This window comes from Dermacentor silvarum, chromosome 8 (genome assembly GCF_013339745.2).
Source record: "Dermacentor silvarum isolate Dsil-2018 chromosome 8, BIME_Dsil_1.4, whole genome shotgun sequence".
NCBI classification, from domain to species: Eukaryota; Metazoa; Arthropoda; class Arachnida; order Ixodida; family Ixodidae; genus Dermacentor; species Dermacentor silvarum.
In genome coordinates this window covers 23,930,285-23,951,939 of record NC_051161.1, presented here as the reverse complement: position 1 = coordinate 23,951,939, position 21,655 = coordinate 23,930,285, and the positions used below count along the sequence as shown (strand labels likewise).

The window sequence follows — 21,655 nt, the reverse complement described above, 5'->3', positions numbered from 1 at the left end:
GATTTTTCTACATATATTGCAGGCTGGCATTTCGCCTATCTCTACTGCATATTTTCTCTATTAAAATATCTATATCTACTGTACTGTAAAGTTAACTATGCCTGTAGCGACCATGGCTCCAAATTATTCCCTGCTTCCTTTTTCTCTCTCTTTCTTTTTTTTGAAACAATCAGAGACGGCGCAGTGTTCCTGTGAGCCAATTGGAGATGATAAGATGGGGAAATTGACAATATGGAGACATTCGAGTGTCCAGAGTAGCATCCAAATGGGTAGCCACTAAACGTTGATGGCTGTTTTGCAGCAGGCATTATCAAAACAAAAGAGAATCGGTTCATTGCAATATTAGTTCTCTGAGATCTGGTTGAACCATGTATACGGAATGGTTATAAAACTATGTTAAGCTGAACAATCAAATTCCATGTAAGCTTCCAAATAGGCTAACACCTTATCGCGAGCGAGACATTGCGTTTTCAGAGACATGCCCACACTTAGGCATTTTTGGTTGCCGTTTGACATCACTCTCGGCGATTGTATTTAGCATGCTTGTTAACCGAATATGTTGCAACCCTCTGGGAAAATTCGAAAATTCTGACTGCTATACACACGGAGCAAAAAAATCAAAACTTTGAGCGTTATTGCAGAATGTGTCGTATTTTCGATTTTTCTTTTTAAAATGACAGCACCAACACTGTAAGCTATAGCAACATTTTATCGACGTACACTGTTCATATTATGCCAGGAAAATCTTTGAAACCCGTAGCTACAATATTTTTTTTTTTTTTTTTTTGCTGGGATCACATCGAAATACCGTGTTCGCGCAATTCACAAAAAGCGGCTCTGGCTCAGTGCAATCTTCTGGTTTTTTTTTTTTTTTTTTTTTTTTTTTTTGCGAATCCAAAGTATTTTTCGCTACATTAACACTGGTTTTGTGGTTCTAAGGACTCGGCCAGCAAAATATATATTTTTCGGCAAAATCAAAAGGGGTCGGCGGCTATGCACCGACGTTCTTAACTGAACACAGCCGACTAAAACGAGAACGTACAAAAAAAGAAAAGAAAGAAATCACGCATCACAGTATGCGCGCCTAAAAGAACGCACCACAGCTCTTGTCCTGTGAGGTGTATTTTTCATTGTGTCCTCGTTTCATTCGCGGTATTTCAGCATATATTGAAGATGAAGTGGCTAGCTCTCACCCAAATTTTATTACTACAACGGAAGATGGTTGACAATGCCACCTTGAAATTCCTGCGCTGTCTTTCCATGACGTCCCGTATTACCACAGCGTCTGCCCAGGACTATTTACAACCATTCACAGATAAATATCTCATTGCGCCTCAAGTAGGCAATGATTAAGCCATGTCAGCTGTGGGAAATTCTGCACAAAGGTGTCCTAAATGCACGAAAATGCTATCAACTCATGACGTCTCTCTAACGTCATCAGCGTCATGGTTTGGACGCGAAATTCTAAAAGCAAGTTAACTATACCACTTATTTTATCATTAAAGAGCAATGGCTTAAGGGTAATGCTATATCAAAATGACACTGTACCAATCTAAACTGGTTTGGGGATTCCTCCTAGTATTTCATCCTCTTATTTCTGCTGCGCTTTTTCTCGCGGCTTCCAGTTATTGATTGCATCCGCAAGCAACCCGACTATTTTGATCATTGAAGAGGCTGGCACCAAGTTAGTGCACACGTCGCATAATCATCATTCAGGAAGCCAGCACGCGTGAGTGGCAGGAGAGCCCAGTACATGAAGGAATGAACGAAACTAGCAAAGTGTCATGTGACAATTTTGAAGGCCAGTCAAAAAAAGAAGAGGGGGGGGGGGGGGATCATAAGAGCACCCGAGCACGTGAGGGCAAGCGGTTTTTCCTAGTCACTCCGCGAGGCTGCGCCGGGTTCGTCGTCGCTTGTCTGCTACGCCGTTTGCACGGCCGCTTGGAAGTTGTAACGCGCGGATAATCACGCGTGCCTACTCTCCGAGGGCAGTGTTGCCGTTTCAACGGCAGCAGTGCTCCCAGGTATAAAGTCAGAGATCTAAGCGCATCAAATGCAGCGCGCGCAAAGCGAGTGGCGCGGCCTGGAGAAAGCGATGGAAACTGCGGCGCGGCCAGCGGCACTCAATCCTACCACGAACCAAGCTGCGTGCTGCTCCCAAGATTCAAAGCGTTGTGTACACATTTCCCGTGATTCCACAGGGACACAACGGCGTCAGAGTAAGATGTCTTGCGATGGCGGGACGTCTGACGTCGTGCTCTCTTCTAGATATATTTTTTAGAGCGCAGCTCCTAGGCGCCCGTTCCTGCGTTGAGCGTCGGCGTGCCTCGGCATCTTTCGTAACCGAGCGAACGAGGGCAGCGAAGAATGAAAGAGCGAACGCTGAGCGCAGCGGGGGATGAAGGAAGGCGAAAGCGAAGAGAGTGTGAGGAGGACAGTGGAGGAGGAGGGTGCAACGGAACCATGAGGTCGAAAGCGGAGGAGGACAGTATGGCGAAAGGGTGAGGATGCAAGGGGAGTGCCGCATGAGACATGCTCCACGGCGGTGACCCACTGCGCATGCGCTACTTTGCCTGCGCCGCCTCCGCTCGAGAATGAGCTCCACGCGAGCCACGCGCACCCCCCGTGTTCTTTCTTTCTGAACAATGAGCGACGCAACCGGCGGAAGTGCTTCATCTGCCGCTGCTGCGATACAAGCTGCACGAGCAGAGGCTCAGCACCACTGCCGAGAAAGCACCCTGCCGTTCATATTCAAATTATTTGCCTCAGTATAACGCGAATTCAAACCTCCTAAACAGCTGCTCTCAAATTTCGCATTAGGGTGTGTGATAATCGTCGATGATTGGTTTTGTTTTATTTTTTTCTTTCTTTCAAGGCCCAGTGCTAGACACGCTGTCTAGAAGAAAGGCTGGGGTACATGGCGTGTTTTACGACGCAGCCTTGGGGTGTCGCCACCATCAAACAAAAGGAAGCGCAACGCCGGTTTTGTAATCGAAACCAAAACGAAGCCTGCGCAATCATACTCTTTTATTATAACAAACGGGCCCGGTCCCTCCGCAATGCATGGGATTCAGTTCTGCGATGCAGCGGCCCCGCCTTCCAGAGCATTTTATACTTGCTGTTGATGGTACTTCCGCTGCGCGTTGCTGCCGTTTTTTTTTTTTTTTTTTGTTTTTTGTTTTTTTCACTTTCGATTGACACACAATTGAACAAAGTTGACGGCACCATAACTATGCCTCGATAACTTTGGCCAACTGCTCGAAAAATGGTGCCCTTTAACTGGCACACACTTTTGGCGTGACTGGGCAGGCACTGAATAAAATACTGGAGGGTATGACATTATACTGACGTTATTCGCGGCGCTTCAAGCATACGCTTATGAATAATTTAATACCTTCCCATCCTGTGCAGTCCCCAGAACGTTTTGCACTGTGGGTTCATCCTGAAGGCTGGGAATGTCCGTTAAGACCGCACACAATACAAACTGATTGAGGGACGAGCCTATACAAAAGGTGTCACTGAAAGTCGTTCCATTGTTTTGGACGCCATGCAGCTGAAGGGAGCTGCGGACACATTTCGCTGTTAGGTCTACGCTGACTGGATGGTTTATAGCATAGACCAACGCGTCATGGCTGCGCTATTTGGTTTTCGTTAACGACGCGCCCAGAGGCGCAGGCCACTCCAACGACGATAATACGGCGCTGCGCGTCGGCCAACTTCAGGCGCCTAACACTCATCATTTCCTGGGGTATTCAAATCCACGCGTTGGCTTATTAACATACTCGATCTAATCAAATGCGTTTGTTTGTCCTAGTTTCATTCGCATCGGTCTCGACTTACAGTCTCATTTTTTCCCCTCAACGTCGACTAATTCTGAGCGGTCGCGGTGTTTACTTGGTATTTAATAAGGGCAGCGCAACCGGGAGGGGGGGGGGGGGGGGGCATCACAGCCTTGTTGTCTTTTATATATTTTTGGCTTGTTTTTTTTTTCTTTTTTCTACGCTTTGGTGGAAGGAAACGACGGCCGGAGGCCTCGATTCATTATGCAGCGCATAATGAATTCTCAGCACCAGTGCATTTCCCCCCCCTTTATATGACTAGTTCGTTTTCGCGTCTCGCTATATATGGAGCGCCAACACTAACATGTTATCACAAAAGAAACGCCGATCGGAGTTCTAGCTGCACGAGCTGTAAATATATAAAGCCCGCAAGAGGTATTTTCCTTAGCCTCTGCTTCATCTTTTATCTTTCCCTTCTTTCTTCTAATGATCATGCCCCTTTTCTCACTCCGCTGCACTGTCTGATAACAAATGTACATCGACCGCTCGTTACCAATTCCATGTCCGGTTTCTATCCTTTCGTTTTTGTAGAGTCGTTCTATTTCCTTCATAACGTCAAAGGAGCCTCGTGATATCGAATTTCTGCTGCTCTACACGTGCCTTTCCTGTTTAATTTCTTTCTGTTTTGTTTTATCAGTTCGTCGCCTCTGCCGATATATATAGTTTTAATTCACGTGGTTTTCCAGAGGGCTTCGGTGCTTTCTCGCGCTATTTTTGCGCTTGCGTGCGTTAAGTTTACGCCGCTGCAAACTGGGCTCTCTCTCGCTTGGAGTGAGCAATCTGCGTCTTCTGTATGCACCCGATTCCGAACCCTCTCACGCTTGCCTTCTGCATACTGTTATATCCCGTGGACGCCCGTCGATGCTTCGGAACCCTTTCAATTGTAGCAAACGAATTTCTTCCTCGGCTCGCAGCGGCAGCGATTGTCGGTGGCTTTAGTGCGCTGCCTTCACGATAGTGACGCTAATAATGTTTTTTTTTTTTTGAGTCTCGCTTTGTCAATGTGGTGATCGAAGTTTAAAGAGCGCAGAAATAACAAAAAGAGGACAACCAAGAATGACACAACGAGCTCAATGAGAAAGTGACGGCAACGCTATAGGGGAAACGAAAGAAACATCAGCCATGCCGTCTCCGTTTGAGCTTGTGAGCTATACGGTGAGCAAATTAAAAAGCGAGACGTTTCAATTGGGCCTCGCGTGGACTCGGAGACATTTATTCGGGAACAAAAACGTCCGGTGACAAAAGATTTCCCCCCGCCACAATAGACGGACGACAGAAAGTACCCATCACCTAGTTCCTCTTTTGCTTTTTTCGTCTCCTTTTTTTTTGTCTGTGTGTGTGTGTGTGTGTGGTGTGTGTGTGTGGTGTGGTGTGTGTGTGGTGTGTGTGTGTGTGTGGTGTGTGCGTGTGTGGTGTGTGGTGTGGGTGTGTGTGTGTGGTGTGGTGTGTGTGCGTGTGTGTGTGTGTGGTGTGTGTGTGTGTGTGTGTGTGTGTGTGTGTGTGTGTGCGTGTGTGGTGTGTGTGTGTGTGTGTGTGTGTGTGTGTGTGTGTGTGTGTGTGTGTGTGTGTGTGTGTGTGTGTGTGTGTGTGTGTGTGTGTGTGTGTGTGTGTGTGTGTGTGTGTGTGTGTGTGTGTGTGTGTGTGTGTGTGTGTGTGTGTGTGTGTGTGTGTGTGTGTGTGTGTGTGTGTGTGTGTGTGTGTTCTTCTCATTGTGGCTGTAGTAGCGGTCTGACGAGACAACGAAATCATTATGCCGTTTCCTTCTTTATTTATTCATCTCGTCGTCGACAAGGACGTGTCGCATACTAAAAACGAAACCTGCAGAATTTGGAGAGGGAAACGCAAAAGCGGCCTGGATATCCCGAGCGCGGGAAAAGATTAAAGTTGTACCGTAATTTCTTTCTCTCCTTTGCTTTCTTTCAACTTTTAACGCCCCTTTTAACTTTTCCATCTTTTAAATGGAAGCATTCGAGGAGCCAGAAAAATATACAATTATGAATCTCTCTCTCTCTCTCTCTCTATATATATATATATATATATCAGCGAAGTAAAGAGTAACCGGAGCCGGCACAGAAGTAGTACAAAAAATAGAAGCACGTAGCAAAAACATAACAGGACTGACGTTTCGGCCGGGGTCCGGCCTTCATCAAGAGTGACACGCACAAAAACTACACTCTGTTATGTCCTGTTATGTCCTGTTATGTTTTTCCTACGTGCTTCTATGTTTCGAACTATATATATATATATATATATATATATATATATATATATATATATATATGCGGTTTGGTAGTTGTGGCGGCACACGGCTATAGGAAATTGCGATTTGTTATACTATATTGTACTTCTACCTCGTAATAAGCCAGTTTACGGCGAAAACACTATTAGTTTCGAGGGACAACCTGTTGACCGCGTTACTTCGTACAAATTCCTTGGGGCTTTCTTTCACGAATACTTATAGACTGGCCTGTCCACATCAGCTACCTACGGACCAACATCTCCCGAGCTATTGGTATAATTTTCACGTTACGTCACTTATTTCCGGTATGGCTAAAGAAGCATGCAAGTTTACTACACAATACATTCGCACCTTCATTATTGCCTTCTTGTGTGAGGGACCATGACAAACACTGACCTAAGTTATATATGTGTGTTACAAAAGAAATCTTTGCGTTTGATTGAAGCAGTGTCTTTTCGCTCACATACAGCTCCGCTTTTTTAGAAAGCATGAACGTTATCAGGTATAAAATATTCGCGATGATTGTATGCCATGCTCGAGGTTAAATTTATACCACGTGAACTTTTTCAGCAATTCTTCTTGGATGATCACAGCCACAATTTGCGACACAACATTCACAAAAAAGATAGACTTCGTACTACCAGCGTCACACAGAAATTAGCATATCAAATTCCACACTTCGGTAATCACGTTAAATAGTGAAAGCTCTTCTATTCACATTTTAAAAAACAAATTCAAGCATATTTATTAACAACCCAAACCAACTTCCCACCGTGTTCACAGCTTCTTGTGTCATGCATATGTTCCAATTTTCTTTTTCTGTGCCGTCTAAGTTGTGTATGGTATTATTTTCATTTCCATGATGTTTGCATGTGCAAACCATTTGCATATAAATTTTACATCTAATTGGTTTACTTCTAGTGTCCAGCCGCCATGTGTTCTTTCTTTCTTTTTCTGGTATCGGTGTAAGTTTTATTTTGTTTTATTCAATGTTGAGATGTGTGTAAGCGGAGAAAAGGAGGTTTGGGGCAGAGGCGCTACGCCAGGCTTTCTGAGCCTTTACGCCCGTCTCCTACGCAACTATGTGCTTTGTTTGACTGAAACAAAGATGAAAATTATTATGCGTAGTGTACGTGAGCGTTCGGGCGTCTGCGCATTGATGCGCGCACAGCATCAACTCGCGGACTTGCCGCTCTCACATGCGTTGCGCACTCTGGTACGCGCACACGCGATGATATGTCTGTGCCGTAATGTGCGCGTACTTGGATTGGAAAAAAACGGCAGTCTGCTTTTGCCGATCAAATGGTTAAACAGGAAGGCATCAAAACTCATAGAAATCCGGGGCAAGAAATCGATTTCTGATTGGCCTGCCGCCGGCGGCCAAGGACAAACTCTCGCGCCGGACGAGACGCCGCGAAGGATGGATACTCCGGGCCAATTTTGGTCCGCTCAGCGGCCGAACAAAACGACCACCCCTCCATCACCCCCTCCCCCCACCCCCTTTCCCCACCCCCATCGATCGTTGCACAGAGACTGCCAACGACGCTCTCATGAGCGGACGGACCCATTACGACGCCCGAGCAGTTCTCGTTTTCTTTTCTTTTGCTGCTTTCGGCCACCCTTATAGGATCCGGCTTGGCTCGATACATGAGCGGGCTATATCCGTAGGTCTTCCCTTCTCTCTTTTTGCCGATTGGAGCTGACTTTTGAACAGCCGCCTGATCATTAATTGTCGCGTAGAGTTCGGCCAGCGTTGGATAAAGATGAGCAAGAGAGAAAGAAAAAAAAAAAAAAACAGTGGTGGGGGAATGTTGCTTGCGCTGGCAATAATACATTGGTGTTGCCCAGCGTTTGGGACTGCGATCGGATCTTAGAAAGGATACCGTGTATGTGCACGCATAGCCATACTACATATCGCCAGCTGCGCACAGTGTAAGCTAAAGCTATTTGTCGAGTCAGCCGACCAGAAATATTGGGTTATAGGAAGCGCACTAACGAGCGCGCTTGCAGAAGCCACTTGGCTGATCATTGTGTGAAGTTAGGTGGATGCCTGCCGTCGTTTAACAACGCAGGTATCTTGTTGAGGCGCACTAGTAAGGTTGCGCTCGATGTTGGGGAAGGTTGCCGCATCTTCAAGAACTCGGATGAACTCAAATGATTGTGCTGGTTGCCCTGTCCGCCAAGGAAGCTCGCCTTGTGGAAGGCACGTGAATAGCGTTGGTGTCTGCACCACAGTCGTTCTTGGTCTCTTGTGATCTGCGTACGCGTGACTTGCGTTCAGGATTGTTTGGAACTATTCGTTTAGGCGTGGTTTTAATAAAGTATTACAGTTTCGTGTGGCGCCGATGGCCGGTCCTCTTATTCTGCCTGCTGCTTTGCGCTGAAGATACCACGAGTTTTCAGTTCTTCGTATGAGGCCCAGAAGAAGGGCTCCTCCATTTTCTGTCTTTGATCGCTGGACACCGAATAACTGGAATCTTCACGGAAACATTACTATCGGACAATGAGCGAGCTCTCCTCCTCTCTTTTGTGGAACAGGCAGCCAGCTCTCGTCAGTGATTGGCTGACACGAGCCCTAGCATTCACTGCACTGTTAGGAGTTTGTGAGACGGGGTACGCACTCGCACCTTCTTATAGTGATTGAAGCTTGCGTTGGGGCTGTCTGAGTGGCATTGTTGGGAAGCATCGCTGCAAAGGTTTATGAAACACACAGCAGGAATATTCTGTTATAATGTTCGTGTTCTTGCTGTTCATGTTCGTGTTTCCGCTGTTTTCTTTTTCTTCTTTTTTTTTTAAGACAGTGTTTTTCTTGGCGAGCTAGCGACACTTTTCTGTATTGCGCATGTCAGTTTCTGACCTCTGCTTCTAGCCTCTTTCGGGGACCGATCCCGAAGATGGTGCAGTCTAAACATATGACAGAACTGACGATGATAACTGATAATGATGATGATGTGGAGGAACAATATACTTTATTCGGGCTTCGCAGGCTGTTGCAGCGACTTTGCGATTTCACTGGCTAGTATATATATATATATATATATATATATATATATATATATTCTCTACCTTGTGATCAAGTTACCAAGAATCGGCTACAACGTGCCCACACTGTGCTTTTAAGAGGAAGCTTTAGCTCGGGGGGCTCCTATCTAAATGCTTATAAGAACAGAGAAATTTTTTTATTGTCAACCGCATGGCCGAATTTTGTGAGTGGTGTTGCATTTAAAAGAATTTTTTTTAATTTAGTAACTCTCAGAGGTAGATTATTTATTTAAAAGTTGTTCAAAATTGCGAACTTTAAAAAAAAGCAGGAATAGCATTTTTACAGCTCTGTCACTAATTAATGAAAAAAAATATATCTGTTCTGTAGATTGCGCCTAATATTTTATCTAAAGCGGATAAAATTGGTGCATTATTCCCCCCTACAAATTATACTACTAATTCGCGAGCAGGACTTCTTCAACATCTTTGTAAACATTGTAACAAAATCGCGTAAGTAGTAAATTTTATATTTCAACTTTGTCCACTTTAGATGCTCTAACGAATGCAGTGTACAGAACTGCGATATTTGTTTTTGGTGCGGAGTTAAGGATTTGTGAACTTATTGCCTCTATACTATTTTTAAACGCTCCGACTCTAGGCAAATTTTGCTAAAAAGACTGCACGCCCGAAATCAATAACCTGCTTCGTATTGTCGGTAGAATTTGACTTTCTCTCTCAGTGCAACAAACTTCATGAAAATTGGTCAAGCGCGGTTCTATCATAAAAGCATTTCGCTGTTTTACGTGTGTTTCAATAGAGAAATCGGAGTTGGCCCCGAGCTAAAGCTTCCTCTTAAGTGGCTTCGAAAACACGTATCTTGTTTCTTGTATCTTTTCCACAAGCATCTCGCTGTTGTGTCGTGTCTTGTAGAAGGCGGCGCTGCGTCAATCACTGTCAGTTCCAGCAACACCGACAGTGATGTTTTACCGCACAAGAAAGGGCAGGTTTCTAAAGGAGCTCATTACTGCGAAGCCCTGCTGCGGGCCGGGGATCTCGACCGCACTGGTCACGCATCGTCATCGACGTAAAATTACATAAAGAAAAAGAAGCAAGAAGCACACACCCGCAACAATGTGACACCTGCACCTTGGAAAACCTAGTCATTATTACGAGAATCGTGTTCACCAATCAGTCATGAATGAACTCGTTTATACACTAGGCGCTCTCAATGCTGGAAAATTTAGCGCTTCTACAAATTATACGCTGTTTTATAAATACCGTGTTCGAAAAGCGACAATTAAGAAAGCACGTTTTTCCTGCGTCTACATTCCTTGGTCTATACATTCATTCCTAAATTTTGTGTCTAAACAATGCTATAATCGCTTCTTCATTTTTACCGTTATGCATTTCACGAATTTCGTTTACTCGTAGCTGTGCCTTCTTGAGCAATAAACCTGCAAAAAAAAAAGCAGTTGTGTCGTTATGTCCAGTTTGACAATATAATCATTTCCTGTTCATCATCAGTATAGTCTAGGCCTGAGCAGTCACTGCCAAGTTTCATGACGTCGCGCGTAGCCGCGGTGCGAAAACTCTGAGGTAACTGCAGCGCTCGGTCTTTCTTTTTTTTTGTAATCGAGGCTGTCTTTTCCTCTTCAACGCACTCTGCGTGGGTGGTGGCTGCAGTTTTGCCGATTATACAACAACTTGGGCCACTGCGTACATGCCCGAATGGATACCTTAGGACACCATAGGTATGTGCAACTGCGCATGCGCCGCTGGGTATGAGAACGTTCTTGGCCAATCCCCTATAATGGGTATAAGCAGCAACAAGAAGCAAGAAGCCGGCTACAGAAAATTGAAGAAGTCGGCTATGGAGAAGGGAAGCAGTCGGATACAGAACCAGCTGAATGTGGAGAAAAGTCGAAGTGAGCAAAAAGAGGACCAGAGCGTGCATTAAGCGAGGAACGCTTAACTACGTGGAAGTGAAGGAAAAGTGAGGACATCTTAGTAAACAGCAAAGAAAGCGCCGATTCACAAATACGCGAAAATATTGTGATCGTTTTTTTCTCCTTATTTTTTTTTTTTTTTCGTCGTGTCTGGCGCAGGAAGTCTCCGCTTGCTGGCATGGCTGCCCTATTTCTTGAACCGAAAGTTGAATCTACGAGACAATAAGCATGAATTAACTCGCTGGTCTCATTTAGTGTTCATTTTTAACGAAGGTGTGTTTTCATTTCTCACCTTTCAGGAACGCCGGCACAGTCATGCGGCTTGGAGGTGGGAGACATCATCATCAGTATAAACGGCATCAGCGTGCTGGAGGCAAATCACTCCGAAGTGGTTCGGATAGCTCACGCAGGTAAGCGCGCATACCTACCCACTAGCGCCACAAACTAAATAAGTAAAGAAAAAGACGTCACCCGTAATCTTTCAGATAAAAATCAGAATTTTCGAATATGAATTGAGTACAAAGCAAATTCGAATGAAATAGGAATCTCTTGAATATCGAATAATTATATACAAATACATTTATTACAAACTTTCTTTACTCATACGTGTTGGATCATTGTAAACGATAAAACACCAATTATGTTGCAAACAATAAAAAGTGTATTATCGACTCATTACAGTAAAATCGTGTTTATTGGAGCTTTAATTGTTATTTCGAAGAACTTGCGCTATTTACAATATGGCCCCGCCAACCTGTGCGTTAATATACAGCATCAAACCACCGTTAACTCGGAGGAGTAGGAGTAAACAACTTTATTGAGAGAAATTTCAGGGCTTTGTAGATGGCCGCTTGTCTGCGGCGACCTCTTCCGCCCAGGCAATGATTCCTTTTTGTAGCTTTTCTTCTGGCACGCGACTAGCTTAGAAAAAAAAATAAGACGCTGCGCATCATGAAACTTGATTATGCGAGGCTCACTTTGCGCACGTTAAGATTATCGGCAAAAACCTAGACCAAACGGCTAGGGAACTCATCGAAGTGCTTCATATACGAAAGAAAGCATCTGAGTGAATGTTAGTGACACTTCTACCACACTGTATGCTCCAAAAATGCCCTTTTTTTAAGATATAATTGCGCTCACCCTTTTAGCATGGTGTACGCTGCGTACGTGCTGAAGTCTTCTACGTTGTGCGCCGTCAACCGTCATTAAACAGCCGGCGCTTGTCTGCCTGGGATCGTCCTCCGTTTCGCACCACATTTGACATGCGCAGCCACTAAACATGGTTCGTCCCTGTTTCGACAACAAATTACGGCCATCAAGGGATCGCGAACACCTTGCCACGACTACTAAATTCTCACCTAGAAGCCGACATCAATTTACATCCATACCTTGACACCGTCAGAGCTCATCGGTCTTGCGAAAGCTATCATTTAAATCACCGTAGTACAGTGAAACCACGTTTATTTACAGTGTAACCAATTGTGATTGCTCCCTTAAACGGTTCGACCTATATTGTTCGTTTTTCTTTATCGAAAGTTTTCTCTTGCCACCGATCCGCCAACATGTAAAGGGGGGCCAGGGACCACTCAAGCTGCCGACAAGCAGCTTCTATACCTTGGCCCCCTCCATCTGCTTGTAAACGGGCCCAAATAAATGAAATGAAATATCTCCTCACGTTGCGCCGGGCAGAGTAATGCTATAGAAAGCTGAGCCCAGGGTTGTCGTCGTCCCGTGGTGTGCAGGCACCGAGGTGCTGGTGATGGAGCTTGCGCGCACGTGTCACGTGCTCACGCCCAAGGTGAAGGAGCACCCGCCCATCATGTGGGGCTACCTGCAGCGGCTCAGCAGCGGGGGCCGCACCAAACGCTGGTGCCGGCGCTGGTTCGTGCTCAAGCCCGACAACCGCCTCTACTGGTACAAGAACGAACGCGTGAGTCACCTCTCCTCTAAGCTAGCGCTTTGCTCGCGCGCTCTCTCTCACTTGTTTGCGCGGTGTAGCAGCGATGGCACGTTATGCGGTAGTAGCCCGTTACAGTATAATTATGTCACGCTGCTGAGCTAGAGGCTGCGGGTTCGATCGAGGCCGTGATGGCCGCGTTTAGAAGGGGGCGAAAAGCAAAAGCACTCGTCTGCTTAAATTTATGTGCACATTAAAGAACCCTAGGTGGTCAAAATTAATCCGGAGTCGTTTAATACGGCGTGCCTCATACTCCGAGTGCTGCTTTAGGACAATGGACCTCACAAATCAATCAATCAGTTGATCGACCAATTAATTAATTAATTAATTAAGCAGTGCAATTCCGACAGCTTTTATGGCCGTCTTTCGCAGATGCCGTCATCGCGATTAACGCCATCATGTTTCTCTGGCCTGGCAAAAGAAGTCGTCAGGAACCTTGACTTGTCATTGCTTTGGTATTGTAACTGTGTGGTGAAAGTGAACGGGAAGAGGCGCAAAACGGTGCTATAAGACCAAAGAATTATCAATCTAACACTTATTGCAGCCAACTTGTGCCCGGAGAACAATACAGCACTTAAAACTGGCTACAATAGCAGTAAGCACACCAGTCGGCGGTCATAGAATCTAAATCCCATGAACCAAGTCGGTCTGGATAACCTTGCGATTTCTACCTGCAAATTCCTCCTCCTGTCCTACACACTAGAATAGGTCACATTGTAGCGTGCGGTAGGCGCAGGATGACAGGAAGATGACGGAGAACTTCAAAAACGGACAGATTGTTGCGAGAATTTCGCGCCAGCATAAAGCAGTACCATATTTTGGAATGATTGGGTTTTTTTTTTTCATTTCTTTTTTTACCATTCGTCGCGCCTAGTAGCAAATGTGCCCGAGAGATTGTGGAAGCGTTTTTTATCAAAAGAAGAGGTAGCGCTTGTGTAAGTGACACATCTATGTCGCTGGTCAGTGCAGAAACGTATTTTTTTATTAATCAGATGCATTAGAAAGTTCTGTGGGGATGTGGAGAAGGGTATCTATATTTCTTTCGATTTGTATGCGCCTGCGCGTTTGGCCTGTCTTGTAATGGTATATTTTGTAACGCCCAACGTTACAAAAAAAAAACTATTAGTCAGCGATCGAAAAAAAAAAAAGACAGCGCTCGATCTTTCTATGTGTATCTTCTTCTGAGGTGTCCTGTTTCCCAATTTCCCGCATTTAGCAATCAGTCATTAGCCCCAGATCCCAGTAACAACGCCGACGCGCCGGCAGCGTCCGAGCCACTACTGAAAGGAAAGAAAGAACGAAATATAATAATAGTCGCTACGAGTACGGCCTCTGTATTCCAATGACAGTGGCAATGGTTGCAGCCCGGTAACTGGTTATCAAATAGAATGCGGCGACTAATAATCAGTCCTCTATCTGCTATTTAGCCGCGAACGTGCATTAAACGTCCTCTTAACGACACCGAGCAAACTTCAGGCTTCCGATAATGCGCAATGCAGAGAACCACAGGAAGCGTTTCGCAGTGCCATACATCGGCACAATAAGCGGATGCTCACTCGTAACTCACTCACGAATAATTTCGCGGGCGATGCTCTCACTCACACTCACGCGCACGCACGCACGCTCGCCGGCACATTTCCATACTCGCACCCACTTATACTCAGCAACGCTCGCTGGCTTTCATTATGCGCCCTTAGGGTAGCAAACTGGATAAAGTCTATTTAACCTCACTGCCTTTCTTTCCCTTTCCCCCTCTCTCTCTACCGGTACCTCCTCGCATACATACTCACGTCCACTAATTCACACTCGCCGACAGTCACTCACGTTCATATACTCACGTACACCAAAACTCGCCGTCGCTGGCTTTCGTCAGTACTCACGTTAACCAGCACTCACACCCCCGTCCATGCCGGCTGACACCCTTCGTCATTCACTAAACGCTCTCGGCTGTGAAATGAGCGTCTAGCGAATCATTGTACTCGTGAGCGAGCATGCCGTCCTGCGTCTCTCACAGGGGAGATATCCTGTTAGAGTCCACCTAGTGGACATGTCCATTTCGTCTGCTGTTGAAGTTCTGATTGGTTGGGCTGGGGTGCGCTTCAACAGAAGCCAGGCGCCACAACCAATAAGCGCTTCAGCAGCAAACGAAATGGACATGTCCACTAGGTGGAGAATGCTTCCCCAGGTGCAAGAAGCGACGGCGGGCGGTCGCGGCAGAAGACGGGACAGCCCCAACAAAACTTCAACGTTCGCTCTAAAACCGCTTTGGTTTGATTTAATTCTCGTTTTCCTTAAATTATTTCTCGCCGTAATTACCTTCGCCTGCGTGTCTCGAACATTGTATCGCTATGTCTTGAACAATGTTCTGAAGTTTGCACCGGTCAACTTGCTAGAGCGTGGCGTGCTTCTTCGTTGAGTTCTCGAGTGCGGCGCATATACACTTCCTATTTCAACGCCTTCGCTTCCGCACTTGGAGCCTGACGTGTTACCAAGAATGAGAAGGCGCCCGACTGAACCGTCACGCGACGCAAATGTAAGGGGCACAACGCTAATCGAGCGAACATGTACTCACTGCAAGTGCAGCACACTATGTGACGATAAAACAGTATGCCCTTGTAGCTTGTATAACGGGTCACTACGTAAGAGCTGGCTAAGTAGTAACTTCTTGCTTCCGGACTCATTAGAACCAGCTGGCTGATCGCCGGTGCTGCAAATGCTCCATAGATCGCTTTCGCTTCCATGCGTGTGTTTAGTTTATCGAGAGCTATAGAGAAGTCTCATCTGTGTGGCACCAATTGTTTCTTTTTTCTTTATTTTCCTTTTTGGCTGTTCTCATATGGCTCACTTTCACGCTTGCTGACCCTCGTTTTCCACGCCGATGGGACAAGCCGTTCAAAACATGGCTTCCCTAGGCGCCACTAACGAGCTCATTTAGCGGTTGCGCTAATGATCAATAATAAATACGAGGCTATAATCGGGACTCTAGCTTGAGCGAATTAGATTGCCTGCTAAGTGTAAAACGAGAAAAAAAAGCAACCGCTGGCGCGCTGCTATTACTTTACAGGCAGCATGACACTGGCCGATTCGCGGACCACGTGCCTGTTCTGTTATGCACTTTGTTTGTCCTTTAGAGCGTGCGTATTGTGCAGAAAACCCGGAACGAAAGGATCAACCGCCTCTAAGCGGCGCTGAGGCTCTCGGGTCAAGATGCACACGCAGTTTAAGTCAATACACTACCACGTGGCCACAATCTACGAGACAATAATAGCGCATCCATATAGCCCACCTGCCCAGTTCCTTCGTGTCTGCTAATGTGACAACTACATAAGCCTGTTATCGAGATTTACCGCGCGCCTCAGCGCAGCGCTTTGCTTTCGCAAAAGAAGGGAAACGGCAGTACGTGTGTTTCCAGAAGTAGCGTAGGGCACGTCCCGTGATTCTAACACGAATGCGTTTTGCGGGGTGCCCCACCTAACACGGAACAAGTTTTAAAGAAAAGCGACGTCCTGTGTGTGGACGGAACCAACTGTGTTCTTAGGAACTTCTTGAAGAAGCCTTTTGTATCTTCCGGGTTCTTACTAATAACGCAATTAGTACTAATTAATTTTAGCAAGCCATTTATTTATTACTTTAATGACCACAATATCACCAGAATTCTTGCAAAGTGCATTTGAAGGTGCGTCATGAAGACAACTGGAAAACGGTTGTCATGTTTCAGGGGTAGAGGTAGTAGTACTAGTAGAAAACTTTATTTGATGTTTTAAAACGAAGTCCCAGAGGGCGGAGCCCTCAGTCCAGAGCCCCATTTGCTGCTGCTATCCGGCTGGACCGGTCGATCAGGCATCGCTGGTCGTCGAATGCTGTGCTGGAAAGAGCAGCTTCCCACAAGGATGGGGAGGGGTTGGGTATTCTAGGTAAGCCCATCTTATTTCCTGTGGGTTTGCCAACGCTAAACTCCAAATTAATTTAAACTCTAATGTCCACAATCTCTTCAAATCAAAATCAAACTATGGCATTTAACATCTTAAATCAGCACACGGGTATTGAGGAACCCCTTGTTTTGAGGCTCCTGGTTCATTTCCCTAACCTGCGGTTCTTTAGTGTGCACCTACGTTTCAGTACAAGAGTCTTTTTCGCATTCCGCGCGCGCTCCCATACGAATGTGGCCGCTGCGGCCAGGAATCAACCCCGCGACCTCGTACTCAGTAGCAGAATGCCATAGTCACTGAGCCACCACGGTTATACCTAATTGTTTGCTATGCTTTCTCGTTGAGCAACAAATAGGTCGAAAATGAGCTGAGCAACAAATGCTCGTGAAAAAGAGCGTCACGAATGCATCTTTCAGCTGTGTATTTTGCCCAGTTCCTCAGACAGATAGAGTAACCTGTTAATTACAGCGGAGCTGTACATGGCTAGGGTACCATAGAATTTTCGCGTCCGCACCCAATAACTATCATCATCAATGGCTCATAACCTCGTAAGCAAGCAAAAAGTGCAATGGGTCATACAAGCACTCGTCAAAGCGTAGTGAACAGTGCACCAACAGTGCACCACAGTGTCGCGAATGGAAGAATGCCGCGAAGAGACGCAAAAGGCTATTCGATGTCGTAATGCGATGTCGAAAGGTTCATGGCTACTCACATTGCGTGGGTTAGTTGCGATGACACTACCCCTCTGGTCGTTGTCGGCGATTTCAATGGGGATGTGTCGGGACCGAAAAGGGAGTGGTTTACGCGTTTCCTGTCGGAGACATTTTGCTTGCGATACCACACCCATACGGCCCAACCGATCACCCAGCGGCGTACTTGCATCGATTTGACATTATCAACGAATGTGTCTGCAATTGCGAGTATGCCGATCAGTGCATATCATAGCGACCACAAATCCATTGTGACCGTCGTTACAATGAGTGATGCAATAAAGTCTTTACCACTAGATTTCTTACCACGATGTTTACAGCTCCGCTGGTCATCCACCTTTGCAGGGAGGACTGGTCTTGAATTATTTTTTTTTTCATTTTATTTTTGTGCACGCCTCTTTCCGCGCTACCTTTCTGGTCTCATTACGGGTTCTCCTTGCCCCTGTCTGCCTCTGGAGGGCGCGCGTTTAGACCGCGCGTGTGGTTACCTGCGTAACAAGTGCACGCGCGTCCACGCAGGCCTACGACATGGTGGGTGCCGTGATGCTGGAGGCGGTGTCGGTGAGCCGCGTCGTCGAGGCCGGGGCCGAGCACGCGTTCAAGGTCGTCAAATCGCCGGGGACCACATCCAACTCCAACGCCATCTATTTCGCGGCCGACGACGAAGAGGCTGCCGGAAGGCACGCGCTTTCTCTTCTTCTTCTTCTTGTTCCTCTTCTCTTACTTTCTCATTCTCTGCGCATAGTCGAGCGTGGTCTGACCAATTCCATGCAGTGCAGCGAAGGCTGCGGGTACAGGGTCAATAAATCACGAAGGAGAACCTGCTGCTTGCCTCAGAGAGTTAAGGGCTCGCCCAATGGACGCCGCTAATCCTTCCGGGGCGGAAGTTCTGTTAAAGGAACGCTAAATAATATTGTTACAGTGCACTGCCAGAGACGAAGCTCTCTGACGATGCTCTCTGATTCACGCGGAACTGCCTTCCATCTGCCTTCCAACTGCCTTTCATGTCACTGAACGCGTTGCAAATAACCTATAAATGTATACAATTGTATCTCTCTTCTTCCCAGTAACATTTTGATGGAGGTGCCCGTAACGATATGTGGGGAGGAGGAAACATGAGATGGTTCATTAGTAGACTGGGGTAAACAGAGAACGACGATTAAAAACATAGTGTTCGTGTCGCCATGTTGCCTTCTGGCCTCTTTCTCTTCACCGCATATATTAATGAAACTGTACCCTTCTGCTATGCAATAGCGGCCGCTCTCATCGTAAGGGCCGGGAGGCTCGATAAAACATAAAAGATGCAAGAACGGAAGGCAGCTGGCGATGCCTCCTTGAAGTTCCCGCACCATGCTATAGCCGTAATGCCATACATTATGCAAGCGTCTACTTCAATCTACGGAACTCAATCTAACTAGCTTAGATAACTTTTGCTGCGCCAAAACGGCCGGTAACCTACTTTGAAACCTGTGACATTAGCGCGGATAGTGGCTCTGAGGTTCTAAAAATCCTAAATTAGTGTCCTAAATTCTAAACATTGTAATGGCCGGACACTATTTTCGCCGCTGGTAATCAGCCTTTTTTTACTTCTAATGACACAAAAATTGATTATTCTAATTATTCGAAGAATACATTAACCGGTATAGAGCGTTGCTCCTCAGCGCCCCTTGAGATCTTTTAAGCCGAAGGGAGGGTTTGGCGGCGGGCAACGAATCGGCCGTTGCTGCGGTTCTAGCTCCCGATTGTCTGACGCGGCTGACAGCATCGGTCACACTGCACAGATTTAGGTGGCCCCAAAGTCCGGTTCCCGCCTTCCCTTACTAACCCACTCTAGCTTCGAGTTCCTCTCTGGTTTCCCCACTGGTTTCTCCGCTGGTTTCCTGTCTTGGTACTCAAACAGCGAACCGGCCTTGCCTAAAACAAATGCGCCAATCTCTCCTCTTCACAATGCCCTTCTTCTACGTCAATTTCCTCCTTTTACCCCTTGTTGCCAGAGACTGTTCATCTCTGTCTCTCTATTTCCGGCCTTGGTACGCGGAAGGGAAAAAAAAATAAAAAGAACGAGTACCTCGAAAGGGATTTCCATTGCTTGTATTTACTATGTTCACCGCCCTCACTGGTCGTTTCTTACTGCTCTTCCTCCCCCCCTGTCTCCTGCTTCTTCTTTATTTTACTTCTTCCTTTGGGGCTTGTCCTCGTTTTTTCTAGCATAAGAGGAAGTAAACCAATAAGGGACTGAGAGCTTCCTCGCTTTGTTTCTTTCAAGTTTGCGTTTCAGCCCACAACCTCATTTCTTCCAAGAAAAACTGCGTTTCCCCTTCGTTACGCCTCCCAATGCAGTTAAACCCCACTGCCCTCTATACACTTACCTTGCTCCTTTGCGTATACCCTTGCGCGACCTTCGCGACCTTTACAGAGGTTATGTTTTTCTATCTCAATTCACGTTTCATCTATATATATATATATATATATATATATATATATATATATATATATATTATGAAGATTTAAGAGACATCACTGGACCCTAAATTGGCACTTGGCACCGAAAATCTTGAGACTCGAAACAGTGTCACTTGTTTTTTTCTTCCTTGTTTTGTTAACGTGCAGTTTTCGCGGAATTTTCTTTACCTCGTCGTCTAAGTCCGAGGTTGCAGAAAGGAGGAAGTGAAGACGTAGTTCTGTTCTCCACAATGCACTGGCTGGATTGCGCAATTTTGCCAAATTTCATGAAAATCGCGTCACGCTATCCAGCCCGGAACCTGCCCGATGTATTGTCATTTGATATTAAAATCGTGATGAGCCCTTCTTTTATTTATTTAATAATATTCATCAATCTTGACGGCCTGAAAGTGTTCGTACGTGGTCACACCTATGAACATCGTCCATTTTTTATCAACCTATCTGATCTCACCGTTCGTGCGTGTTCCATGTAATAACCCTGCGGCGCCGGCGGCCGGCTAATTTGCGCTCGCCGTCTCGCTATATATAGGTCAAGATAGCCCTCACGTCTCTCTCGGCCTTTCTCACTTTCTTTTTTTTTTCTGCAGACCGTGTTTGACAATACTCGCTCTTTCTGCAGATGGATCAGTGCCTTGAACCAAGTCGCCTGCATCGCATCAAGGGTGAGTCTAAAAATTCATGCTTAAATCATGTCGGGCTAATGAATGACTGCTCGTCCATCATACTTGGTGTGTCTAGAAACCTCTTCGGACGTGGCAGTTCTGCTACTATGATCGATAACTCCCGGGTCTGACTCCTCTACTTTGACGCCATCAATTAGCTCACCCCCAACTCAAGCTTTATTATGCTTTTATTTCGGGCGAGCAATACCTGATTCGTTGTGTCCAGGTAATCATTCTATATGCTATCTGCTAATAACGCAGAAAGACGTTCCGTGTTTCGAGGTTTAAATTACTGGGTGGCTGAACCGTTATCTGATCCGTCAGGTGAACGACGTCTTGCGAAGCTTTTATCAAAATTAAGACATTGTTTCGATGTTCGCTTTCACAAAAATGGCATATCGTTCCTGAAACGAAAAAGTGCTTAGTAAAAAACGACTCGATCTTGGCTTCACTGGAATGCTTCATCAATCTTTGTCCTAACGCACTCAAATCTTTGTGTTAGGCCTACATGTATACGGTGTCATGATTAAGCCTCAGCCGCTCTTGCTCGGTCCGTCTACGCGTATTGAAAGGACCCGTAATACCGGGCTGTTCCGTCGTTAATCGTTATGTTGATGCCTTATAGAACAGTGCATTGTGGCATGTTTCTTCCAAGTTCCAGCCTTATCTGTTGCTTCTGTTTTCAAAGAGCCACTACAGCTATTCTCTTGAGTGACAGCAGCAGAAATTGAAATAAAAACGTCGGCAAAAAAAAACTGAAAAAAGAAAAAAAACGACCCTGCCGTTATATATTCCGCAACCCAGAGTATGACTGCTTGTTATAAACCGACAGTAACCATCGCCATTATTTAGTTCCGCTCCCGCCTGCGCAGTCCCTCTTGCTTCTGGAATAGACGTCATCGCTCACCATGCAAAGTGGTAGGTGCAG

General features: G+C 46.0%; 1 protein-coding gene across 1 annotated transcript in view; it reads left to right on the top strand.

The window, feature by feature from the left end:
• Positions 1-21,655, top strand: part of LOC119462005 (uncharacterized) — a 195,876-nt gene that overhangs the window by 166,720 nt on the left and 7,501 nt on the right. Inside the window, 4 exon segments of the mRNA XM_049672054.1 lie at positions 11,306-11,416; positions 12,749-12,936; positions 18,122-18,282; positions 20,685-20,727. Coding sequence (XP_049528011.1) covers positions 11,306-11,416; positions 12,749-12,936; positions 18,122-18,282; positions 20,685-20,727 — 503 coding nt within the window.